Source organism: Euleptes europaea, chromosome 4 (genome assembly GCF_029931775.1).
Source record: "Euleptes europaea isolate rEulEur1 chromosome 4, rEulEur1.hap1, whole genome shotgun sequence".
Taxonomy (NCBI): Eukaryota; Metazoa; Chordata; class Lepidosauria; order Squamata; family Sphaerodactylidae; genus Euleptes; species Euleptes europaea.
In genome coordinates this window covers 105,607,644-105,635,211 of record NC_079315.1, presented here as the reverse complement: position 1 = coordinate 105,635,211, position 27,568 = coordinate 105,607,644, and the positions used below count along the sequence as shown (strand labels likewise).

At 44.1% G+C, this 27,568-nt stretch overlaps 1 protein-coding gene across 1 annotated transcript in view; it reads left to right on the top strand.

Annotated features, from left to right (window-relative positions):
- Nucleotides 1-27,568, top strand: part of SPEF2 (sperm flagellar 2) — a 116,266-nt gene that overhangs the window by 17,223 nt on the left and 71,475 nt on the right. The window contains exons 8-16 of the mRNA XM_056848228.1: nucleotides 987-1,175; nucleotides 5,090-5,277; nucleotides 9,939-10,107; nucleotides 15,604-15,823; nucleotides 18,643-18,776; nucleotides 19,682-19,745; nucleotides 22,068-22,135; nucleotides 23,661-23,764; nucleotides 25,920-26,176. Coding sequence (XP_056704206.1) covers nucleotides 987-1,175; nucleotides 5,090-5,277; nucleotides 9,939-10,107; nucleotides 15,604-15,823; nucleotides 18,643-18,776; nucleotides 19,682-19,745; nucleotides 22,068-22,135; nucleotides 23,661-23,764; nucleotides 25,920-26,176 — 1,393 coding nt within the window. The remainder of the gene's footprint in view (nucleotides 1-986; nucleotides 1,176-5,089; nucleotides 5,278-9,938; nucleotides 10,108-15,603; nucleotides 15,824-18,642; nucleotides 18,777-19,681; nucleotides 19,746-22,067; nucleotides 22,136-23,660; nucleotides 23,765-25,919; nucleotides 26,177-27,568) is intronic.

The window sequence follows — 27,568 nt, the reverse complement described above, 5'->3', positions numbered from 1 at the left end:
ATCGGAGAGTTAAAAAAATAACGGGCTCCTCGTGCAAAATTTCCTACTTTGTAATACTTGGGTTTTTAAAAATTATGAGTTGATCCCACTTTGCTCTCAAATTGTTCGTTCCGCCATGGAAGCTTGCTGACCTTAGGCTAGTGGCTTTCTTTCAGCCTAACCTCCCTCACAGGGTTGTTCTATTTATTTATTTATTTATTTTCAAAAGAATGAAGGAGTGAACATAAAGGAAAAAGATGGGGGGATAGGGGATTACAACAATGCATCAAAAATATTACATCTGTTCAATTGCGTGTGTGTGTGTGTGTGTGTGTGTGTTAAGTGCTGTCAAGTCACTTCCGACTCATGGCGACCCTATGAATCAATGTCCTCCAAAACGTACTATCTTTGACAGCCTTGCTCAGATCTTGCAAATTGTGGGTCGTGGCTTCCTTTATAGAGCTAATCCATCTTTTGTTAGGTCTTCCTCTTTTCCTGCTGCCTTCAACTTTTCCAAGCATTATTGTCTTTTCCAGCAACTCTTGTCTTCTCATAATTCGACCAAAGTACAACCCCCTCCTTCCTTTCCAGAACATTTGCACTTGTAATTAGTGACCTGGTTATGATGTGAGCCAGGCAGAGTTCACCCTACTTCTAACTGATGAAAATTAGTTGCACGTTTTTTCCTGGTAAGGCTGGATCTAGGCCTTTTATGCATGTCTGTTTCCCTTGCGGTCACCCCTCCGATGACTTCGGGTCTTTGTGTAGATTATGCATGCCGTTTCCGACCGTCAGAGGTCACCTCGCTCTCCCCCTGCGTTTTGCCTGTGTTTTCAAATTCGAGATAAAACAGGTCCCTGAAAACGCAGGGAAACGCAGAGGGAGAGCGAGGCGACCTCTGACGGTCGGAAACAAAGTCGTTGGAGGGGTGACGGCGAGTGAAACAGCCCTGCATAAAAAAAAGTAGTTCAACCACTCGATTGTGGGTTACTTTTTACTTTCTTTAGGAGGCGTACAGAGAGGAGCAGCTCATCAACCGGCTGATGAGACAGTCTCAGCAGGAGCGCAGAATCGCCGTACAGCTGATGCACGTACGGCACGAAAAAGAAGTGTTATGGCAGAACAGAATATACAGGGGGAAACAGTTTGAGGAAAGGCGGCTTAAAGAATTCCAAGAAGCCCTTGACAGAGAGGCGGTAAGCATTGATTATTTTCTTCCTTCCTTTTCTTTTTTTTCCAAAGGCTACTTCTTATGAGTGTTATAATCACAAGTGGAATGCATTTATTCTGACACTGATTTGGTTCTAAGGATTTCCCAGAGTGTGGAGGTCTCAACTGTTGCCAAAGAAGCTGCTGTTGTCAGCACTGCCAAAGCAAGCTTCAAATGTTCTGAAAAACTTGGTGCAGGGAGGTGTCAGAAGATGTTTCAAGTCAGGATCTTCTATTCCTTGGATTCCCTAGGGCCATTTATGCATGGGAGGTTTTGCCTTGGATTTGCCGCTCTCTGGATGTACATTTTTCCCATCCTAAATTCTCAGAACTCTGCATGGGGGCTTATTTTTGAGTTGTGAGAATTTGGATGGGGAAAATGAGCAGCAAAACCAAGGCAAAACCTCCCGTGCATAAATGGCCTTATGAACAGGACTGCAACTTCATCAGGATTTCACAGGCCTGGCAAGAATGCTATCTTGTTGGCCTCTTGCCAGAACTGGAGAGTACAAAGCCAGAACCCAAAAATTTATTGCTGATCCACTTTGGTTGCTAGCACTGAGACATGAGCCATCATAGTACATACCTGCACACTAAGGTGTTGCATGGGAAAGGTAGCTGCATTGCAGGGTAGTATGTGTCTGTGTGCTGTGAATGTATGCCTGTTGGGCTAACTTGTGGGGATTTCCCCCTTAACAAAGGGGCGTGTAGAAGTTAACGAGTGCAGTTGTGGCAGTGTGGGTGCAGTGAGTGCTATTTTATGTGCGGACTAATGTTGCCTCCATGAGTTAAGGCTGCTGTCGTTTTAAATGGATGTTTCAATTTAAATTATATATTGTATGAGTTTTAATTGTATAATGTTGCTGTAAGTTGCTCCGAGCTCGACTTGAGGGCCCCAAAAATCTAATAAAATTATTATTATTATTATTATTATTATTATTATTATTATTATTATTATTATTTTGTAGGTTTTCCCATAGCTGCGGCAGTGCAGTCTAGCCTAAATAGTGCAGAGCAGAACCGTCTCCTGTTAGTTAACTAGCTGCCCAACAGCTCTTCCTGGGGTACTTCTAAGCCGGTGTAACATCTAGAGGGCAAGGTCCAGGAACTAGTTTCAGTGTACCAGAATATGTAAAAATGAAATGTAGCAACATAACACAGAGCAATTTTAAGAAAAACGTTCTACGTTTAAGGTCCTGTTGCTGAATTGATTAGTCTTGTAATGAACCTCTGAGTCTGCTGCAAGGATTCTGTCTGTAGCATATGCAAAAGTTTACACAGGCCACTAGTCAGACCTCCTGGATCTTGCTGTAACTGTGCATGAACTGAACATAGGGTTGCCAGCTTCCAGGTACTAGCTGGAGATCTGCTATTACAACTGATCTCCAGCCAATAGAGATCAGTTCGCCTGGAGAAAATGGCCGCTTTGGCAACTGGACTCCGTGGCATTGAAGTCCCTCCCCCTCCTTAAACCCCACCCCCTCAGGCTCTGCCTCCAAAACCTCCTGCTGGTATCGATGAGGGACCTGGCAACCCTAACTGAACATGCCCCTTAGAACACACCAGATGCTCTCCAGCAACTCTAAATTTTAAAGTGGGGGGGAGGCTTGATTTTTACCGTTCATGTCATTGGGGTGACCTTAAATGGTGTGAAAACAGCCATCAATTTTCCTGGAAAACTATTTCTCAAACCTCTGTTTTGGAACAGACGAAGGTGGTGTAGAAGAAGCAGCTTTCAAAGCAGCATGTTAACACTTTTTGTAGGAGAGGCACAAAACTTTATAGGGGGAAGCAAACGTATCTAAACATTCCTAGTTTAATTACACCCTCAAAATGCCAGCACCTATACCTGTCTGTTCTGGTTTCTGGTATGCAACCTCCAGGGACAACTAAGTGAAAAAATGTAAAAGAAGTGACATGTGATACTGTGAGCCTCGTATGACTATTTCACACCCTGTTTGTTAGGCACCATGGCGCCTGGCAACACTTTTTCTGGCACCCACCAAGTGTTTTTAGGAAGTAGGTCAGGCCAGGTAGGGCTTTTCCCTAGCAAGGCTTCGGATTGACTACTGGAGATTTGACTGGCTGTGCAGATTTCTTAAAACAAGGATCTATACCATGTTACCGAAGTTAAGCTGTGGAAATCATTTTGTGGCTGCCTCCGCCTCCTGTGGCAGCCATTTTGTTGCTGTGTCCCTCATGCCATGTCAGAGCTCAAAAAGGCTGGGGACCCCTGGTTTAACATAAGAGAAGGCTGGATGAGATTGCATGCTTGTGATGGAGTCCCTAGCAGACTGGCTTTTGAAATGGCACATGCACACCCTGATCACTAGAGGGCAATGTTGTGCTGTACCTTGGCCTGTTAGAAAGGATGGCCAACACCATGGAAGATTGGGTTGAGGCTGTGACTGTGCGGTAGAGCATCTGCTTGGCATGCCAAAGGTCCCAGGTTCAATCCCCGGCACCTCCAGTTAAAATAATCAGGTGGCAGACAGTGTAAAAGACCTCCACTTGAGTAGAGTAGCCAATGTTGACCTTTGTAGACCAATGGTCTGATTCAGTGTGTATTCAAGAGTGTTTCTACAGTAGAGAGGAGACAACAATATGGGGCTGTTTTGTCTTGTTGGGAAAAAGCTCCAAGCTGGGAGTCAAGTAGAGAAAGGATTGTGAACATGAGGGCATAAAGGAAATAGGGGGGTATGAGTGGCCTTATAAGGGGGTATGACAAATGTTGAAAAGCATGGGAAATACTAAACATGGCCCACCCAACTGCTAAGTACCACACAATGAAGTAGAGCCAATAATGAAATTATATAGATTACCGCAACATAACATAATTATTGAGGGGGAAGATTTGCCCTTGAACGTCCTTGATAATTAGGATTGCCAACTTCCAGGTAGTCCTCATCAGGCTTTGCCCCAAAAACATCCCATTGGTTGCGAAGAGGGACCTGGCAACCGTATTGACAATGGTACCTGCTCCTCTCCTGTTCTCCACCAATCCTCCATCGATCCTCTTACACCCATCTTCTTCTGCCTCATGCCATTGGCTCCACAATACAAGGGGGAGGGCCAAGGTCAAGAGGGGCAATGAAGGCACGACGCAGGAAGCTGCTGCTTCATTTGGTGCCTGTGGAATATTTCTGCATGTGGGCATCTTCCCTGAGTAAGGTCCGCGCCATGGTGCTGGAAAGGTTTCCAAAGCCCTTTGGTACAACCAGAGGCATGAGTGAATGAGGCTGGAGCTACCCGCCACATGGCAAACACAGGGCTCCCAAACTCATATGTGGCTGGCAGCACTGTTAAAGCATAAGGAGGCATGTGCAGGAGAAAAGATCCAGGGATTTCACGTGAACATACACAAGAATCTGCCTTATACTGAGCCAGACCATCGGTCTATAAGGCCAATATTGTCTTCTCAGACTGGCGGCGGCTCTCCAGGTTCTCAGGCAGAGGTCTTTCACATCACCTTTTGCCTAGTTGTTTTAGGTGGAGATGCCGGGGATTGAACCTGGGACCTTCTGCATAAACAGGCAGGAAAGCCAGGGTGATGCTTAACATTTTCCTAGCTATCCTACCCACCCAGGGGAAAAGCAACCGGGGACGGGGGGGGGGGGGAACGCTCTCTGCCCAATGATTCTCCCCTGCAAACATGAGTTTGGGGACACGTATTTGCCACAGTAACCTGTTGCTGTAGCTTGAGTGTCCAGTTTATGTGAGGTTACACTAATTTGGTCTGTATGGTGGGGAAGGGACCCATGTAAAATTTGAATAACAAGGTTTTGCCGTGCTTCATATTTAGATTTGGCCTTTTTGTTGTTGTTGCTAACTCGAGTTAATTGACAGTCGATTTAAAGAAGAAAAACAACAACCACCCTTCTCTAAAAATAATTCCTTCTAGGCTCTTGCAAAACAAGAGAAAATTGAGCTTGAGGATCAAGCCCTTCAAGAGAAACAGCTGCATGCCAAACTGGCCGCTGAGAGGGCCGAGGTGCGCTATAAGAAGCATTATTCTATTTGTTGGGAAGTATTTGAGCAAATCATTGATTTAGCGACCAAAATAGGAGAATACCGAATGCTGACGAACAAGTAAGTATTTTTAACTTTCCTCAGTTGAGCAAAAACAAACAAAACAAAAGTTACTTTTCTGAAGTTGCAGGAACAGCCTTCCCTTAAATACGATCTTTGGGGTAGAGACAAAAGAGCCAAGCAGGGATAAGTGGAACAAGCAGCAATCAAGTCCAAATTCGACTTATTTATTTACTTCCTTGAAACCCTGCTTTTCTTCCCGGGGGTGGGAGGGACTCAAAGTACCGCACGTTCTGTGTTTTATCCTCACAACAACTCTTGTGGGGTAGGTTAGGCTGAGAGTGGGTGACTGGCCCAAGGTCACCCACACGGTATTTCTCCACACAACGCACAGTTAAATTGTGGAACTCCCTGCCACAGGATGTGGTGATGGCTGCCAACTTGGAAGGCTTTAAGAGGGGAGTGGACATGTTCATGGAGGAGAGGGCTATCCAGGGCTACTAGCAAAAATGGATACTAGTCATGATACATACCTATTCTCTGCAGAATCAGAGGAGCATGCCTATTTTATTAGGGGCTGTGGAACACAGGCACGATGGTGCTGCTTCAGTTGTCTTGTTTGTGGGCTTTCTAGAGGGACCTGGTTGGCCACTGTGTGAACAGATAGCTGGACTTGATGGGCCGTGTTCTTTCCTCCACCACTGTGTAAGCTTATAAGAACATAAGAGATGCCCTGCTGGAACAGACCAAGGCCCATCAAGTCCAGCAGTCTGTTCACACAGTGGCCAACCAGGTTCACTGGTTAATATGAAATCAATGGATGAATTTGAGTTGAAATGGCAGCTTTTTATGATTATTACATTGGTGATAATTTAAAAAATAATTATTTAGAAAGCAACCAACAAGAGATATTGTCGCGATAGATAAATGGTTTGCATGTTCAAGATAATTGTAAAATTTTCTTTAGAGGCTTAGTGACAGAATGTGTCCTTTTTATTTTAGTAAATTTTAAGATGTAGTTTAGCTAATATATTACTTCCTCCTTTTAAAACTTATATTTTGTTAAGTCTCGGAAGACGAAATTTGTTTCATTTAACCTTTTCCCCTTCCTTCCTTTTTCCATTCTGTACCCTCTTCATATAAAAAAAGGAAAGCCATGCTGGATCAGACCAAGGCCCATCAAGCCCAGCAGTCTGTTCACACAGTGGCCAACCAGATGCCTCTAGAAAGCCCCCAAACAAGACAACTGCAGCAGCACCATCCTGCCTGTATTCCACAGCACCCAATATAATAGGCATGATCCTTTGATCCTGGAGAGAATAGGTATGCAGCATGACTAGTATCCATTTTTACTAGTGGCCATGAATACCCCTCTCCTAATAAGAACATAAGAAAAGCCATGCTGGATCAGACCACGGCCCGTAAAGTCCAGCAGTCTGTTTACACAGTGGCCAACTAGGTGCCTCTAGGAAGCCCACAAACAAGATGACTGCAGCAGCATTGTCTGCCTGTAGAATCATAGAATCATAGAGTTGGAAGGGACCACCAGGGCCATCAAGTCCAACCCCCTGCACAATGCAGGAAATTCACAACTACCTCCCCCCTCCACATCCCTAGTGACCAGAAGATGGCCAAGATGCCCTCCCTCTCATCATATTAGGTGTTCCACAGCACCTAATATGATAGGCATGCTCCTCTGATCCTGGAGAGAATAGGTATGCATCATGATTAGTATTCATTTTGACTAGTAGCCATGAATTGCCCTATCCTCCATGAACATGTCCACTCCCCTCTTAAAGCCTTCCAGGTTGGCAGCCATCACCACATCCTGTGACAGGGAGTTCCACAATTTAACTATGTGTTGTGTGAAGAAATATTTCCTTTTATCTGTTTTGAATCTCCTGCCTGTGTTCCACAGCACCTAAGATAATAGGCATGCTCTTCTGATCCTGGAGGGAGTAAGTATCCATCATAACTAGTATTCATTTTGACTAGAAGCCGTGAATACCCTTCTCCTCCATAAGCATGTCCACTCCTCTCTTAAAACCTTCCAGGTTGGCAGCCATCACCACATCCTGGGACAGGGAGTTAAAACCCTTTATTTCTATTCTCTGTTTTAGATTCTCCCCACCCCCCGCTCGAGGTATATCCATACTAAAAATCTGTTTTGGTTTTTTATTAGTTTTAACTGATTCTGATCTCAAAGCAAACAAGCACATAAGGGAGGAGGTGACCTTTAAGGAATCCCGGTTCTAGAATGTTTAGGACTTTAAACATCAACACCAGCTCTGTGAACTGGACTCAGGGAGGCAGTCAGGTTGGTGTGCTATCAAAGCTACATGCTCCATTTGGTAAACTCTAGTTAATAAATTCACAGCCATATTTTGGAGCCACTGAAATGCCTGAGTTCTCTTAGATTCCCTTACGTAAAATTCAAGTAATCATTCTCCATCTGCAACTGGACAATTCAAACCCTTCCTTCTTTTTCCTTCCCCACTGCAGTTCTTCCTGTCAAGCTCCCAGTACCCGAGTCCTTGATGAGTGCTGGTCCCAGTGGCTGGAAAGACTGTGTGTCCTCACATAGAGGAGGTGTACAGGGGTGAAAGTTGTACTCAAGAAAAGGAGCCAGAGCCAAACAGATCATGGAGGAGAGGGGTATTCATGGCTACTAGTAAAAATGGATACTAGTCATGATATTTGCCTATTCTCTCCAGGATCAGAGGAGCATGCCAAATATATTAGGTGCTGTGGAACACAGGCAGGATGGTGCTGCTGCAGCTGTCTTGTTTGTAAGCTTCCTAGAGGCACCTAGTTGGGCACGGTGTGAACAGACTGCTGGACTTGATGGGCCTTGGTCTGATCCAGCATGGCTTTTCTTACATTCTTATGTTTTTATAATTTGTAAGACCAAGGATGTCAGGATCCAATTTAGCAGGACAGGACATAGACCAGGCAGGAAAATGAAAAGATTGTATTGAGGGACAGTCTGGGGGTATTTCTCAATTATGCGTTTCCTGAATGATGTTATGCAGCAGGCCGTAGAGCTATGTATCTCGGAACAGTGTGGGATTGGCTGTCCTGGATTACCTGACCACCAAGGAATTTGCACAGCCATGTCTGTTGCCTATCCAGACATGCCTACAGTTTCCGCCTCCAGCCCAGTGGCCATGGTGGCAGAGGGTCTAAGGGATAGGTGCTTAACCTGCAGGTCTTCCTTCTTGAGTATCTAGTGCTTTATGCTTCCTTGGTCTATAGATGTCTTTTAAGCAACCCGCTTCCACAGTGAGGTGTTCTCCACTTTTTAAGGCATCTTAGAAGCTGGGCATGGCTGAGGGTCTTTCCTTGAGAAAGGTGGGAGGAGAGAGGAGCCAGAAATGGAAAACCTGAGATGGTTCCCTAGAGGCACTGGTTTGGCCTATGAAAAGTGAATCCATGCTGGTCAATCCTTCAGGCTCTCTCAAGCTTCCTTGACCCAGCGTGGCGTAGTGGGTAGGAGCAGTGCACTCTAATCTGGATAACCGGGTTTGATTCCCCAACACCTCCACATGAGTGGCAGATGATAATCTGGTAAACTGGGTTGGTTTCCCCACTCCTGCACGTGAAGCCAGCTGGGTGACCTTGGGCTAGTCACAGCTCTCTTAGGGCTCTCTCAGTCCCACCTACCTCACAGGGTGCCTGTTGTGGTGAGGGGAAGGGGAGGTGATTGTAAGCCGGTTTGATTCTTCCTTAAGTGGCATATAAAAACCAGCTTCTTTACAGGATAAGAGAGCAGTAGTCCCCTTCCTGGTCAGAGGAAAATGATTGGCTTGGCTGAACGTATAGAAGAAGAAGAAGAAGAAGAGTTGGTTTTTATATCCCAGCTTTCTCTACCACTTATCAAGCCGGCTTACAATCACCTTCCCTTCCCCTCTCCACAACAGACACCCTATGAGGTAGGTGAAGCTGAGAGAGTGTGACTTGCCCAGGGTCACCCATCTGGCTTCATGTGCAGGAGTGGGGAAACCATCTTGGTTCACCAGATTAGCATCCGCCGCTCATGTGGAGGAGTGGGGAATCAAACCTGGTTCTCCAGATTAGAGTCCACCACTCCAAACCACGGCTCTTAACCACTACACCACGCTGGCTCCTACACCACACTGGCTCCGGGATCTCCAACGTGGTGCCTGTGGGGACCGTGGCACCCACCGACACCTTTCCTGGTGCCCTCGAAGTGTTTTTAGAAGGTGAGTGGGGCCAGGTTGAACACTTGCCCAGCAGGGGTTCTGATTGCCAATGGAGAGGCCATTGGCTGTGCAGATTAAAATAACTTTGTTTCAGTGGCAGCTGCCACCGCAGTGTTGGTTTTATTTTCTCTCACTCCTCTTTCCCAGTATATTTTAAAAATTACTCCCCTTTTCTCACCCACCCCATCTTCCTCTGTTTTTGTGGCTCCATCTCCTGTGGCAGCCATGTTGTGGTTGCACCCACCACCCTATCAGAATTCCAAAGGTGCTCGCAGGTTCAAAGAGGTTGGGGACCCCTGAAATAGACCGACGGATGGGGGGATGTTCTGTCTCTGCCTGGAGAACACATTATGGCTTCTTTTTAGAGCAATTCATGCTTCAGTGTGTTCCTTCCTGTTGCATATTTGATGTTGCTATTGATCTGTCCTTTTGGAAAGGAAAAAAAAACACAGTCCAGTCGATCTGACCACAGGTTTTCCTTTTGCTTGATTTCCACAGCTTAATCCCAGGAAAGCTGATGCGTGACTGGAAGGAACTGTTCCTAAAAGGGAAACCGGTTTATGAGCAAGCATCGATTGACCCTTTGCCAACTGAGCCTACTCCTCCACAGCTTGTAGAACTGGACAAAATGAATTTTCTAGATGAAAAAGATTATGATGAATATAAGGTACTTCCCACTGACACGGCCTAGTGGAAGACTATAAAAACGGCTTGTAGAAATCGTGACAGCCCCCCCGTTATCTGGGATGCTGCGTAGGTTTGATTGACGGTTTGTTATTAGAATTTTAATGCACATTTTCGCATGGTTCAATGTACTTCGTTCACATTCTGTTTTTCTGGGACTAGATGGTGCGTCAGATCGCTGCCGTTTTGGAAGGCTGCGCCATCATGATTTAAACATTTTTTTGGCCAAAAGTACAGTAACATCAGTATGTAAGACCATCAAAGTTGCGATCAGGCGGCAAAGAGCACTACTATTTAAGCAGATGTTAAACTGTAGTACATTCCGCTGTGCCAGAAAATGTAACATTAAGGAATCTGCAGAACTGAATGCAAAATAAACACCGTCTCCCCCAACATGAGTAGTGTTGTTTCATACACCCTTGCTATCTGATTTTTTAAAAAAGTTAGTAGATTAGTGCTTTCTAGTCAGATTCTTGGTATTTTGCGATCAGCTAATTTTAATATCATGACTTACTTAAAAGGTGGTTCTGAGAAACAGCAGTTATCATTCTCATCTCTATAGGAATCTTACGTGAAAACCGCAGCTAAAGTACACGATGTCTCTTGAAAATAGGCTACGAGTATAAAACAACACGAAATATCGGTCTCTTTCTGATAAATGTTTTTTTGTGTAGTTACTTCCCAAATTTCACCATTATCAATTGGGCTCCGTTGAATGAAAGGATTTTTCATTGGTTTTGGATCTTTTCTATTTTGAGTCTCTGATGTACCTTCTCTGCAAATAGCTTCCCCCACCCCCACCCCATCTTGTTAGGGAAACAACGATTACCACATCTTTGTGTTTTCTTTGTGCCCACATCCTGAATTTGGTACATTTTATTTTTGTGTTGCATAGTAAACCTTTGTTATGCGTTGGTGCCGTTGGCACCTTAAGTTATTTTTGCATTAATTCATTCTTTAAGGTTTTACCTCTGCAAATGAAAGCTGTTTTCCTTGTTTATGTAAGTGGTTTATTATTTTGAGTGTGGCTTTCCTTGGAAGAACAAAGGTTTTTGTTTTGTTTTGTTTGGAGGGTAATTCATATGCCACTTAACACTGGCATCTTGTCATCAGTAATACTACACTAGGGCTGACAATTGTTGAATTGCTGCTAGGAAATCAGTGGGCACATTCCTGTTGTTTCACTAGACTTGGGCCCAATCCACATGTTACTAGTTCGTCATAGTCACTGCTTTCCCTGTGACTAGATTACATACCGTACTTTGGATACAGTAATCAAGAGGCGTGAGCAGATTCTCTTTGTGTGTGAACCACACGAGTCTTGTCTGCCCCAGAGAGGAGCAGCACCAATGTGGTTATGTCTGCATTGCTGTTAACACCATGGGATTGTGCCGTGTGGAAATGGCAGATTCGCCATGCAGGTAACATCCAAATCAAGTTCTTTGCGATCTAGGGATACAGAAGGGCAATTTCACAGATAGCTAACATGCTGTGGAATCTCCTTGAGATATCCTTCTGTTGAGTACTCTCCAGTCTGTTGCCATTCTGGTTTTTAAGCTGTGAAAATGATAAACATCTATGGTTCTCCATTCTGGGAAGGATGACTGAGACAGAAAAGCACACAGTGAGTGAAAAAGGCGTCCTTATTATAGCAATGCAGGACAAAAATGGTCCGTGCATGTCCATTACATTGAATGAAGATATTTTAACTATATGAATATTGGTACTGCTCTTTATGTTTATTTTACTTTTCTCCCACGCAGTTGTTTCCATTTTTGTATATCTGCACACACTCATAACACAGTTTTACCGTGCCATTATTTTATAATGAAAGATCTGATACTTTCAAAGTAATTCCTTACATTTGTCGTTTTTAAAAACATTTCTGCCTTGGCCTAGCTGTAGCTGCAGTTGTGGGCAGCAAGCAGCTCTCCACGGGGATGTGCATGAATGGGGCCAGATGAGCATTGAAATGAACATCTGTATCCAGATGTGCATCTGTATCAGCTGTGAGCGTAGATATCTGTTGCTAATTTGGGGTGCTTGTCTAATACCTGGCTAATTCCCTGCAGTCATTTCGTTATCAAATGCATACAATGGATACTTGTCATGATGCATACCTATTCTCTCCAGGATCAGAGAAGCATGCCTATTATATTAGGTGCTTTGGAACTCAGGCAGGATGCTGCTGCTGCAGTCATCTTGTTTGGGGGCTTCCTAGAGGCACCTGGTTGGCCACTGTGTGAACAGATTGCTGGACTTGACGGACCTTGGTCTGACCCAGCATGGTTTTTCTTATGTTCTTAAGTTGAATTTTCCATGCTATTTTAATATATTTTAAAATGAAGACTCCAAACCAGTATCTCAAACATAGTAATATATCTCCCACATCTTGTCCTGTGTGCTGTACAACACAGAATGCTAAAATGAAAAAAAAAAGTGGTTTGGTTGTGCCATTTGTAATCTTGATTCCACAGATTTCATGTTTAAAAATAGATTGGTGGAGTCAGTGGGTTTCCCCTCCAGCCAATATCTCAAGAGTCAGAAGTAAAAAAGAAAGATGACCAGGGCCTCTCACTATTCTAGCTCGTTATTAGGAAAGGGAAGGCCTATGACTGGCCATGGCTCAGTGGTACAGCTTCTGCTTTGCATACAGATTGTCTTAGGTTCGATCCCTAGCATCTCCAGTTAAAAAAAAATCTGGCAGTAAGTGATGTGAAAGTCCTCAGAGTGAGAACACGGAGAGTTGCGGCCAGTCTAAGTAGACAGCACTGACTTTGATATACCAATGGTCTTATCAGGCAGCATCATGTGTTCAAGCTCTTACTGTTCCTATTCTAAGATACAGAGAACATAACTAGTCAGGTCGGTTGACCATTTAGACTAGGTATGCAGATATTACATGTGTGGGATGCATTTCCGTCTTTCCTGCTTCTTCGGCCCAAACGCCTTTGAACATCTCCCGTAATTCCTCTTCTCCTTTGCCAGCACCTAACTAAGAAGATTTTTAGTGATGGTATAAATCTATCTTTTATCTACTGTCTTGCCTTTGAACCATTTTGAGAAGCTTGGTTGGTTCATATTAAATTTTCCACATGCACCGCAGAAGAAGTCCGAGAATAAGCATGTTGTGAAGAGATAGGAAATTGTCATTCGGCCACTATTCAAGGATGTCTACACACACCATTGGATGAAACTCCCTGTCAAAAGAAGCTGGGAGACAAGTTACCAGTAGTATGTATTCATCAGTGGCCTAGCCTCAATTTACACCGTTGTGTGGTTATATTGCACTGATGCAGAAGTTTCTCCACCTGGCAAAACATTCTGCTGAACCTGATCTCTCACCAAGCCCTTTCAAACTATAGTGGGGGGGGGGGGGAAAGGATGGGTGGCAATCCATGCACCCACTTGATTAATTGCTTCACTAAATCGCTTTTCGTATGAAGCCAGTTTGGCACTGTGGTTAGAGCAGAGGTCCCCACTGTGGTACCCTTGGGATTTCTGCTGCCCTTTTCTGGTGCCCCTCAAGTGTTTTTAGGAGGTGGGCGGGGACAGGTAGGGCTTTTGCCCAGCATGGTTTCTGATTGGCCATAGGAGATTAGATTGGCTGTGCAGATTATGCTTTGGCAGCAGCTGCCACCACATCACAGATCTGCACTGTGTTACAGTGGCAACAATTTTGTGGCTGGCTCCTCCTCCTGCGGCAGCCATTTTGTAGCTGTGCCCACCGTGCCATGTCACAATTCCAAATGTGCCCACAGGCTCAAATGGGTTGGGGATCCCTGGGAAAGAGTGACAGACTGGGCTGGGGAGACCCAGGCTCAAATTTCTACTGTGCCATGGGTGATCTTGAGCCAATCTCTTGCCATCCAGCCTGCCACACAGGGTTGTTGTACGGATAAACAGGGCAGGGAGAGCCCTGCGTGCTGCCCCGAGCTCCTTGCTGCCACAGTAATGCTGCAGAGCACCTTCCAAGCTGTTGTATTGTGAAAACAGCCCACCCTCGTTCTGCCTACTTAGTTGATCTTCTAAGGGCAGCAGTAATGAAAACGTTCGTACATTATTTTCACATTTGTGTCATAAAAATAGAGCAGGTTTCAGGATGCTGAACTTTTCACCTTGGTTAATGGTAATGGAAAGTTAATGTCCCAGGTGACATAAGGTGACCCTGTAGGGTTTTCAAGGCAAGAGACGGACAGAGGTGGTTTGCCATTGCCTGCCTCTGCGTAGTGACCCTGGACTTCCTTGGTGATCTCCCATCAAAGTACTAACCAGGGCCGAGCCAGTGTGGTGTAGTGGCTAAGAGCAGTGGTTTGGAGTGACGGAGTCCCATCTGGAGAACCAGGTTTGATTCCCCCACTCCTCCACATGAACGGCGGACGCTAATCTGGAGAACCGGGTTGGTTTCCCCACCCCTCCACATGAAGTCAGCTGGGCAACCTTTGGCTAGTCACCTTCACTCAGCCCCCACTCTTTTGATTTCCTTAAAAAGTAAAAACAGTTAAGAGTGGTGGTTTGGAGCGGTGGACCCTGATCTCGAGAACCAGGTTTGATTCCCTACTCCTCCACATGAGCAGCAGAGGCTAATCTGGTGAACCAGGTTGGTTTCTCCACTCCTACACACATGAAGCCAGCTGGGTGACCTTGGGCTAGTCACAGTTCTCTTAGAGCTATCTCAGCCCCACCTACCTCACAGGGTGTCTGTTGGGGGGGGGGAAGGGAAGGTGATTGTAAGCCAGTTTGATTCTTCCATAAGTGGTAGAGAAAGTCGGCATATAAAAACCAACTCTTCTTCAGAAAAATATATGTAAAGACAGAAATATCACAACAGTGGTGGCAGATCTAGGCATAAGTTTCTACAAATGGTTTCCAAATATCTAAAAAGTCCACGCGCAATTGCTGTTTATATGCCATATGTTCAAATATTGATAAGGTCCTCAATCCATTGATTTACCAGAGGTGGGCTTTTATCTTTTCAATGTTGAAATAGGAGTCTTTTGGCTGTACTAAGGGCATGGAGGGTCAGTTTTCGTTGACCAGCAGTTAGCCTCTACAAGGCAAGCAAGTAGTTTAAAAGTACATAGACATCATGCAGTCCCTTTGATTAATATTGGTAAATCACCATGATGACTTTAGTGTTAACAGAGTGCTAAAATGTTGTTTCCGTGTGTCTCCTGGGATACAAACCCTACTGACCTTAGGCAGATCATGAGAGGGAGAGCACCTTGGCCATCTTCTGGGCATGGAGTAGGGGTCACTGGGGTGTGGGGGGGGAACGTGGTTGTGGATTTCCTGCATTGTGCAGGGGGTTGGACTAGATGACCCTGGTGGTCCCTCCTAACTCTATGATTCTATGACTTCAGTGGGACTTGCTGCTCAGTAAGGATACAGACGATTGCCACTTTAATTTGTGACCTTTTACAGCTTTGCAAGGGGGAAAAGAGTGTTCAGTTCTATTTTGTTATTTGTCTTACTGCAGACTATGACAGGAGAATGGTGCCCTCCTGAAGAGATCAGCGCGAATAAACCTCCACCCAGTAACCCGATACTGGGTCATGTGATTTATCGAATGATGGGCATCATCTATCCCCCAGAACCAGAGCCGCCTCCGCCTGTGATTTCTCCATTTCCTATCAAGGGATGTATTTTGGGGAAGCTCTGTAGTGGGAAAACTACCAGTCTCAAGTTCCTGGAAAGAGGTAGCGCTTGTTCTTTTCTGGAAAGGGTAGTTTTACACTGTCTCTTTCTTGTGCGCTCTGTAGAAAATGGTTTTGGAGAGTAGCTGTGTTGGTCTTCAGTAGAGCAGCCAGAATTGAGTCCAGCAAGATTTTTGGGAGGTATGAGCTTTTGGTAGTCAGAACAACTGCAACATCTGTAATTGGGGGTTGCAAGTTTGTGAGGTTGTTTAAGCCATGTCACACCTTTAGTGGCTAAGAAAGCTGTGCTCTAGCCCGTGAAAGCTTATGCTTCTTCTTTTAAAAAATATTTTTATTTTTCATAATAAAAGGGGTACAGAAAAAGGAAAAGGAAGACAGATAGGGTTATTTTGACACAACATTGGTTTCATCCATGCCCAAACATGATCCTGGATATTTGTCTTACCCCACATTGGAACCTGACATAACATTACATAACTTATGCTAAAACCTTGAAATTTTAAACTACTCTCAAATTGTTCGAGATACCATGATTAAATCTCTGATAGAATTTAAGGTCTTTTTCGTTATTGTCCCAAATCTCTCAATTATTGAAGCTTATTCTTCAATAAATCTGTTGGTCTTTAAGGTGCCAAAAAAGATTTTTGGGTTTTGTTTTGTTTTTGGACTAGGGTTGCCAGGTCCCTTTTCGCCATCGGCAGGAGGTTTTGGGGTGGAGCCTGAGGGGTTTGGGGAGGGGAGGGACTTCAATGCCATAGAATCCAATGGCCAAAGTGGCCATTTTCTCCAGTGGAACTGATCTCTATCGGCTGGAGATCAGTTGTAATAGCAGGAGATCTCCTGCTACTACCTGGAGGTTGGCAACCCTGTTTTGGACTCACTAGCCTTCTTCACTGGAATGAGAAAATAAAGCTAATAGTAAAAAAATGAATGGACTGAGGGGTGTCTTACAGTAGTTGATTTGTTAGAACCAATCCAGAGGAAGTTAACAACGAATGGGGTTTAAGGACTAAATGAAATAGGCTGTATCCCATCTGGATGCCTTGAGATCCCCCCCTCCAAAGCTCCTATGATATGTTGGTAGGTTCTGGTCCACCATTTGGAAATAGTTAGCTTAGAACAAACCCATCCGAGACTTTTGGAAGGACTTTACGCTGTCTCTTAACCCCAGACTCCAGAGGGGGACAAGACTAGTGAGTAAGGGAGACAGAGGGGACAAGACACAGAGACATCCTTTTCTCTACTGCTCTGAACTATCCCTTTGATGTGTAGATTGCTACTCTCAGGGAAACTCCCTTCCTTCCTGCTTCTTCCTCACCTCCTCACACACGCAGCCACTCTTCATCTTGCCACCATGAGGGAAGAATGCAAGTCCTGGATCTCCCTCCATCCTAGTTAGTTAGAATAGATAGGGAACTATATTTTACTCTATCCTATCCAGAAATGGATTTCCTACAATAAATGAAGTAAATTAGTTGAATAGATTAAAAAAGCTCCAAGCAGTTTTGTTCCTGGCACACTCAGAGGTTTGGATGGGCTTCTCCTGCGCACAGTAGCCTTTGCGCACTCTACTAACTTAACAAGGATTTGGGCATAATGAAAGCCCTAGGGTTGCCAACTGCCAGGTAGTAGCAGGAGATCTCCTGCTAATTCAACTGATCTCCAGCCAATAGAGATCAGATCACCTGAAGAAAAATGGCCACTTTGGCAATTGAACTCTATGGCATTGAAGTCCCTCCCCTCCCCAAACCTCGCCCTCCTCAGGCTCCGCCTCAGAAATCTCCTGCCGGTGGCGAAGAGGGGCCTGGCAACCCTAGAAAGCCCTCATAATCCAACAGAGACTTCTTCTGTGTGGGTTCTCCTGAAACCAAGGGGAGTTCCACAAGCACACGTCTCCTCTGTTCTTAAAAAAAAAAAATTATTTTCTTTTAAAAGATAGAGAGAGGGAGGGGAAAGGAAAAGATAATAAAGAATTATATACAGTACACTCTTTTCTCCTTTCTTCCTTGGCACCCAGAATATGTTGCGGTAAACTCACTAATACGTTAAAAACTACCCACTAAAAATAATATCAGATGTTTTCAACATTTCTTTTTTTTAAAGTTTTGTTAAAATATGCAGAATGTTACAGAATATGTCAAAATATACAAAATGTACAAAAACATAATATACAAAAAGAATATACAAAATATACAAAAAAGTGAAAAGAAAAAGTGAGATATAAAACAATACAGAAACCGACTTCCAACTCTCCTCATACAGATTATTATATATCTTATTTACTTTAATTATTATTTAGCTATTTTCATCTTAGTCTACTCTACCATTTAATAAGCTTAGGTTCTAAAACCTAAGGTCATTTTTTATCCCTAAAATATTGATTTATATATACTGACCATACCTTCCAGTCTACATGAAAGTTGGAAACCCAACTATCTTCAATATATTTACTTAACTTGGCTATTTTGGCCAACTCCAAAACTTTCTGATGCCATTCATGCAATGTGGGTACTTCTTTCTTTCTTTCTTTCTTTCTTTCTTTCTTTCTTTCTTTCTTTCTTTCTTTCTTTCTTTCTTTCTTTCTTTCTTTCTTTCTTTCTTTCTTTCTTTCTTTCTTTCTTTCTTTCTTTCTTTCTTTCTTTCTTTCTTTCTTTCTTTCTTTCTTTCTTTCTTTCTTTCCCAAATTGGATTGTAATAGAGATAATAACACAGTGAAACATGCCTATCGATGTAAAATTGCAAGACGTCTCCCCTGTTCTTGATAAAGCTACCTGGCCAACACTTCTAACTGTTCACCGGTGTTTTGTTGTGTTGTCCTAAAATATAAGCTTATGGTGCTGGTTGTGTTTTCCCTCTGTCAGTTTGCAACATCCAGGCATTGTTTATCGATCAGCTGATATCAGACGCCATCGAAGCCTTCCATCAAAATGAACTGGGAAGCATAACCAGCCTGATTCTATCGAAAACGGAAGAAGTTTCCATGAATCAATTTGATGTAAGTGAACGTTTTGCTTTTGTCTTTAAAAACTTCGAACAGAGCCTTCAGGGAGGGGCTGTGGCCCAGTGGGAAGGGCCTCTGCTTGGCACGCAGAAGGTCCCAGGTTCAGTCCCCAGCATCTCCAGTTAAAATGATCAGGCAGTAGGTGATGTGAAAGACTTCTAGCTGAGACCCTGGAGAGCTGCTTCCAGTCTGAGTAGGCTACATTGACCTCGATGGACAGATTGCCTGATTCAGTATAAGGCAGCTTCGTGTGTGACCTATAAGGACTTCCAAAGGATTGAAGAAGAAGAAGAGTTGGTTTTTATATGCTGACTTTCTCTACCGCTTAAGGAAGAATCAAACCGGCTTGAAGATGGTTATCATATCCCCTCTCAGTCATCTCCTCTTCAGGCTAAACATACCCAGCTCCTTCAGCCTTTCCTCAAGGGACTTGGTCTCCAGATCCCTCACCATCTTTGTTGCCCTCCTCTGGACACATTCCAGCTTGTCTACATCTTTTTTAAATTGTGGTGCCCAAAACTGAACACAATTTTCTACACAATACCTTCTTGGCTTTTTTTGTCCCTTGACAGAAGACTATCTATCCCTTTCAAACATAAACACGGACTTACCTGTTGAGCTCTCGGGTTTGCTTTCACCTCCGTTGGGGGTTGGGTTTTTGTGCTATTGCGCTCATTTTCTGTATATTATACGTAATTTGCTTTATTATACGTAAATTGATTGCCATCCACTGAGAATATAGCTCATAAGACCTAATCCAGATCAGGCACCATACACACAGGAACGGAGAACTGGCCATTTTGTTTATTTTTTTTGTAATGGTCATTGGCCAAATGCAATAAAAACTGAACGTTAAAGTAACTTTCTGATGGGTGACTTCTTCCTCCCCCCCAAACAAGGTCCTGCGAGCAGCTTCCAAGGCTTCCATGGTAGTACTGAAGTCTTGCGATGAAGTAAACAAAGGTAAACAAAAACACAAACTTATACTAGCATTATCTTCTCATTGTTGGTCATGCTCCAGATTCAAATACAAAAACCAAAAGGGCCTTGCTCTGCCATTTATTCATTTACCTATCACAGTTGCTAGCTGTTACTACTGCTTAGTCAGAATTCCCGATCCATTCTCTCCCCACCTCTCCAGTGTTCCTTTGAAACAGTCCTACTCCAATAACAGCCACTGTGTATATCTGTATTACAAATGTATATTGGATATGTACTACATTTAGGGTTACCCACCTCTAGGTGGGGCCTGGAGATCTCCTGGAGTTACAGCTGATCTCCAGATTAAAGAGATCAGTTCCCCTGGAGAAAATGGCTGCTTTGGAGGGTGGATTCTATTGCATTGTACCTCGCAGAGGTCCCTCCCCAAACCTGCCCTCTCCAGGCTCCACCCCCAAATCTCCAGAAATTTCCCAACCAGGAATTTGCAATAGGGATGCCAGCCTCCAGGTGGGACCTGGGAATCCCCTGGAATTACAGCTCTTCTCCAGACTACAGAGGTCAGTTCCGCTGGAGAAAATGGATTCTTTGGATGGTAGACTTTATGGCATTGTACTCCAGTGAGGTCCCTGGCCTCCCCAGGTTCCACCTCCAAATCTCCAGGAGTTTCCCAACCTGGGTCTAGCAGCCCTACCCCCCCCCATCCCTTGCCAGTGGCCAGGGGGATTTGGCAACCAAGTGCTCCTTAGTGATTAGGGAAGGGGCTGTGGCTCAGTGGTAGAGCATCTGCTTGGCACGCAGAAGGTCCCAGGTTCAATCCCCAGTATCTCCAGTTAAAGGGACTAGGCAAGTAGGTAATGTGTAGACCTCTGCCTGAGGCCCTGGAGAGCCGCTTCCCATCTGAGTAGGCAATACTGACTTTGATGGGCGAAGGGTCTGATTCAATATAAGGCAGCTTCATGTGTTTATGTGGGAATCCCTGGAGGTGGAAAAAGTATATAAGGGCTGTTGCTTCGTACAGCTTTGTTCTTTACCAATCAGTAGAGGGAAGGAGCATTTAAAGGAAAGTCCAGTTTGTTCTACTCGCTAAGTGTTTCAGTGATGGGATGCTGGTTTAGCTTTGGCAGTGCAAACTGTTAGCACTGTTGTAGCCAGAGTGGTCTTATTTGTCTTTGCACTTTTCTTTTGCATGCTGGAGGGGGGGAAGTATATTAATGTAATGCTGTCTCATTTGCTGTTCTGAGTGCCTTGCAAATGTTTCCAGCTATCTGTGATTTTGAATGTCAAAAGATAAATCTTCTTCGTAGGTCATTCTTTATGGGTACTTGTCTGAATCGCTTGTTTTTTGGAGTTACGCATGAGTTTCCTGTCCATTAGAAATGACCTCGCTGCTAGCGCTCGCAATGTCCATGTCTTCCCATTCCTCTGTTAACCCAACTCTTCCCTCTCCTCTGAGCTCAGCCCGGCTGAAATCTCCGTGCACAAGGCAAAGCACGGGACACAGGTTTCCCTCACAGCCAATCACAAAGCAGCATGTAAAGAGGCGGGGATTCAAATGCTTCCTGCTTCCTCGGAGCTCTTTCTGAGCAAAATAAAGGCTTTTTAAAACCGAGGCTTTCGATTTCTCCACCCCACCCCCATCACTTCCTTTCAGATTGCTCGGTTTTTTGTTTTTTTGTTCTTAAAATGCTTTTTTATGTGGCAATTGGGTTTTGGGGAGAATTTTCTCTCACAGTGAGCACTGCAAAGTAAGCCAATTACAAAGCAGCATTTAAAGGGGTGGGACTTGATTTGAGCTTGGAGACTGCTGGTGCATAGATTCCCAACTGGAAAGTGTGGGTCCAGCCAGCAACGAACCTCAGGTCAAACTCCCATGCATAAATGACCTTTGAAAGGGAACGTTAGGTCCTGCTTTATATGGACCATAAAGGTTGGAATTATGCATAAAGTGAAGCAAATACTTAAACATCTATTTTGCTCCTTCACTTCTCTCTTGCTGTTTGCACCATTGCATGTCTCAGGAGAGAGAGAGAAAAAATTATTTTGTCTTGAGTGGGACTCAAGATATATGTGAATAGGAAAAACCATTGTTTTAAAAAATATGTACGGAATGCAGGGTACAAACACACATTAACTGCACATTAATGGCATGAAGACAAGACTGTGCAAAAGCAGCCTTTGGTTTTAAATCATGTGTCTTAAAGGGAATAGCTCGATTTGAAAGGCAGAAGAGTGGAAGGAGCCCTTTGCGCTTGCCTAGGTCAAAGGGCAGCACTCCATACAAATTGCGACAATACCAGCACGTTAAATCTCTTGTTAAAAACCGTGGCTCTTTGCTATCCGTAGATCCTGATCAAGTATCCGCCTCGAATAAGTCGACAGAGTTGAGTGATGAAGAGAATGACTTAACCAAGGTACGTGATTTGATTTTAATTTCCCCTGTGTACAGATCTTAAGGCTGAAGACGGTTGGGATGTTGAAGACTGTGCAATAGCAGCATTGTTACCAACACTGCATGCAGAGCCAGCGTGTCGTAGTGGTTAAGAGTTGCGGACTCTAATCTGGAGAACCGAGTTTGATTCCCCACTCCTCCACATGCAGCCTGCTGGGTGACCTTGGGCTAGTCACAGTTCTCTCCGAACTCTCTCAGCCCCACCTACCTCACAAGGTGTCTGTTGTGGGGAGGGGAAGGGAAGGTGATTGTAAGCCATTTTGATTCTCCTTTAAGTGGTAGAGAAAGTCGGCATATAAAAACCAACCCTTCTTCTTCTTCTTATCTATGATAGCTAAACGTTATACAAAACAAATAATCTTAATCTAAAATTTAATCTCAACAGACATATTTCTCTCAGATCCTACCCTCCCTCTCAAACCAAATTTTGAGAGGAGTAGATGCAGTGGTGTTTCCATTTGTCTTGGAACTCTTTAATTGGCCTTCTGTTCACATAGTTTGTTAATTTTGCCATCACCACATATTCTGCTAATTTACTCTTCCAATCTTCTGTATCTGAGCACTCTTCTGGCTTCCGTTTTGTTGCTAATGTGACTCTAGCTGCTGTTGTCATATATTTAAATAGTTGTTCTAAGGTTTCTGTAATGCCTATTGGTGTAATTCCCATCTTTTTCCCTGTAAGTTTTGTGAAACAGTTTATTTCTTAACCCCGAGATACAAACAAGTGACAAAACTGCATGATAGCAAGTGACAAACTGCTTTTGAACCTACATGGAGTTTCTGATACGGCATGGGAGTCAGTTATTCAAAGCAGTCAACAATTCCACCGGTATCTAGTGTACCATGTAGCTCTTTTGATCAAGCATGTGTGTAATCCATACATTTACTGGGCGAATACTTTAGAAATGACTTCCACAGCACCAGGCTGGTTACATAAGAACATAAGAAAGGCTGTGCTGGATCAGACCAAGGCCCATCAAGTCCAGCAGTCTTTTCACACAGTGGCCAAAGGGGCCTCCAGGAAGCCCACAAACAAGACAGCTGCAGCAGCATTATCCTGCCTGTGTTCCACAACACCTAATATGTTGCTCCTCTGATCCTGGAGAGAATAGGTATGCATCATGGCTAGTATCCATTTTGGCTAGTAGCCATGAATAGCCCTCTCCTCCATGAACATGTTCATTCCCCTCTTAAAGCCTTCCAAGTTTGTAACCACTACCTCACCCTGGGGCAGGGAGTTCCACAGTTTAACTATGCGTTGTGTGAAGAAATACTTCTTTTAATCAGTTTTGAATCTCTCACCCTCCAGCTTCAGAAGATGACCCTGCGTTCTGGTATTAAATGCGGTTGATTTTAGCCAAAGAGTTTGCCCTTTATTGAAGTTTTTCCTTTAAAGATAAATGCATATTATTTTAAAAGTATCATTGGTCTGAATTTACTGAGCCTTTCCATCCCTATTCAAATGTCTTTTTTTTCAATTCCAACAGCTTTCTATTCGTGCTCAGCTTGGGGCAGCTGCGGAAATACTGTTGAGGAGAGGAAAAAGCATTCCAGATGAATTATTAGTTGGCATCCTGGTTGAAAATATTAGGTATGAAATATCAGCCGGCTATTTTAACTGAATTTGAGTGTGATTGAATACAGTGTCCAGTTTTGCCGTTTTTACTTATAATGAGCACTTGATAATCGCTCTGCTATTAGTCTTATTCAAAAAATTGAAGCTCCTTGTGGAGGACCTATGACTATTAATGTAACTACCGGTAAATATTCACCTTCGTTCCTCCCATGCCTCTTCAATGAAAATGTTAAAAGAAAAACCCTGCTGGATCAGACCAGTGATCCTGAAAACCTTGTTGGTCTCTAAGGTGCTGCTAGACTCGAATCTCAGTGGCCACTGGGGTTGCCAACTTCCAGGTAGTCAATCAAAGTCAAGGTAGTAGCTGGAGATCTCCTGCTATTACAACTGATCTCCAGCCGGTAGAGATCAGTTCACCTGGAGAAAATGGCCACTACAGCAATTGGACTTTATGGTATTGAAGTCCCTCCTCTCTCCAAACCCCGCCCTCCTCAGGCTCCACCCCAAAAACCTCCCGCCAGTGGCAAAGAGGGACCTGGCAACCCTAGTGGCCGACCAGTTGCCCTGCAGGGCCAACAAACGGGGCCCAGGGGCCAAGGCCTGCAGCAGAAGTTGCATCCTAAAATTGAACAAAATCACAAGCCGTCCTTTAGCTTAAAGAGGAATTTCTGCTAATTAAGTGGCCCTTTTGTCGGAGGAAGAGCCATTAAAGACAGAGGAAGAGCAACTTAAGTTGGAGGAAGTTCCTGAAACTGGAGGAAGACTCCTTGGAGAGTGGTTGGATCCACCACAGTATTAATAGATTTTTCTTTCCCTGGATGTGGAGGTTCCCTTTAGTCCTCCTTGCTAGTAGCCATTAATGGACCTATCCTCCACGATTCTGTCTAATTCCCTTCTAAAGCCATCTCTGCAAGTGGCTGTCAGTATGTCCACAGGCAATGAATTCCACAACTGAATTACCCATTGGCTGAAGCAGTACTTGCTTTTATCTGCGTGTGTGTAGAGCATGAACTTGACATGTAGACCCTCACCCTGAGCTTCTGCCGGTCAGAACAGACAATATTAACCTTGACAGACCAAGGGTGCTATAAGGCGTCTTCATGTGCGTTCTTCTGAAAATGCTGGCACATTTTTTTTGCTGTCAAGTCACAGCTGACTTATGGCGACCCCGTAGGGTTTTCAAATCAAGAGACTTTGGAGGTGGTTTTCCGTTGTGTGCCTCGCCATCACGACCCCGGTATTCCTTGGAGGCCACCCATCCAAATACTAGCCAGAGTTAGGGCTGATAGTGTGTGACTGGCCCAAAGTCATCCAGCAAGACTTCATGGTGCAAGTGGGGATTTGAACCTGGGTTTGCCAGGTCCTAGTCCAATACCTTAACCACTACACCATGCTGGCTTCCAAATGTCATAGAATCATACAGTTGGAAGGGACCACCAGGGTCATCTAGTCCAACCCCCTGCACAATACAGGACATTCACAACTACCTCCCCCACGCAACACCCCCAGTGTCCCCTACTCCATGCCCAGAAGATGGCCAAGATGCCCTCCCTCTCATGAACTGCCTAAGGTCATAGAATCAGCATTGCTGACAGATGGCCATCTAGCCTCTGCTTAAAAACCTCCAGGGAAGGAGAGCTTACCACCTCTCGAGGGAATCTGCTCCACTGAGGAACCGCTCTAACTGTTAGAAAATGTCCTGCTTATTATTTCTTCTTCTATTTCTTCTTCACTTTGGGTGTGTCTTGTTTTTGCCTTGCCTTGCTTTGTGCAAACAGAGCTCCATACAATATGGACACCACAGCCAATACATTTTGGATAAACTAGATTTTGGGGGCTCTTCTGAGTAGCGAAGACTGTACAACATATCCTGTGCGGTATCTCTAATCCCACTGAGTTGCGTACAGATCACCAGCCATGTAAAGAGGATTGCTATGTACTTGTGAACTGCTCTTGTATGTTTTGTTTTGTTTTTTGCAGTCCCAAGCTCAGCAAAAGCCAATGGTTGTTTGAGCATTAGGAGGGCTACATTTAGCTTTATAGGTCACAGGTCATGCTGGTCAGCTTTATCCATTTTCACAAGACAATATTTTATTTATTTATTTTTAGTTACCTACGCCTACAGTTTTAGTTACCTATACCTACAGTTTTGGGTTCTGTTTTCGTTTAGCCGTTTGCCACCAAATCAAGGTTGGATCATCAATGGGTTTCCAATGACACTGAATCAGGCCAAGCTCCTCGAAAAGGCACTGACGGGGCGAGATCCAGACAAGCCAGTAGCAACAGATACCAGTGTGAAAAAGCCCACCTTGGTTGTAGATCCAACAGCACCGAAAGAGCCACCCGTGCTCCCGCCTGCTCTTGACTTCATCATATTGCTAGAGGTTTCAGACTCCGTTGTTCTGAACCGAGTGGCAAACAGGAAGTGTAAGTTTAACGTTTCCATGCATATAGAATCATAGAGTTGGAAGGGACCACCAGGGTCATCTAGTCCAATCCCCTGCACAATACAGGAAATTCACAACTACCTCTCTACACACACACACTCACACACACACACACACACAGTGACCCCTACATGCCAAGAAGATGGCCAAGATGCCCTCCCTCTCATCATCTGCTTAAGGTCATAGAATCAGCATTGCTGACAGATGGCCATCTTACCTCTTTTTAAAAACCTCCAGGGAAGGAGAGCTTACCACCTCCCAAGGAAGCCTGTTCCACTGAGGAACCGCTGTAACCGTTAGAAAATTCTTCCTAATGTCTAGACGGAAACTGTTTTGATTTAATTTCAACCCGTTGGTTCTGGTCCGACCTTCTGGGGCAACAGAAAACAACTTGGCACCATCCTCTATATGACAGCCCTTCAAGTACTTGAAGATGGCTATATAATTAGGAAGAATTTATATAACCATTCTGATTGCAGCTCTCAGATTCTCTTACTGACTTTAAAATACTAGGGAGGCACATGGATTACAGGAATCTTATAGGTTCAGGTGGATAATAAGCCAGTTCCCAACATTCTGTCGTACTCTAGACTCTGAAACTTAAATCTTCCAGGGCCATAGACCATGTCTCTATGCAATATACCTGCCCTTTCTCCTTGCATACCCACTTGTTTTAATAGTTATAATAGTTTAAATGCCAGAGTGGGGAAGAAATATAATAATATGCTAGGTTGCATTTTTTTGCCATATTAACACAATAGATTTTTCCTTATACCCCAATGATGAATGTTCTGTTCATATGATTTCTAGTGGATGTTGCTGAAGTTCAGAAAAGGAGGATTATGTAATGGTGAAATCAAATACCTCCCTCGATCCCATCGGAAGCTGAGTTGACAAGTTCATTATAGTTCATGCCAGCACTCCCTCGTAGATCCTCCATTTTGCCAAGCAGTTTGGAAAAAGGGGAGACTTTCAGGGAAACCTGCTGTATCTCGCCCAAGGGCACTAATATTCTCAAAGATTTCTTTGTAAAAAAAAAAGGGGGGGGGAAAAAGAAGTTGAGTTTTTCTATGAGAGTTTGAAAAAATCAAGATAATTCCAAGGCAAGCTGAGAGCAGCTTGCACATCATTGAGGATTTCCTATAGAGCCATGAGTAGTAATAGTTGATGCTTTTCTTATTCCCTTAAGATTGCCAAAGCAATCAGTGTTCAGACTACTAGGTAAAGGCAAAGCACTGGGTCATTACTCTTGGGGTGACGTCACATCCCGACGTTTACTAGGCAGACTATGTTTACGGGGTGGTTTGCCAGTGCCTTCCCCAGTCGTCTGCAGTTTACCCCCAGCAAGCTGAGTACTCATTTTACCTACCTC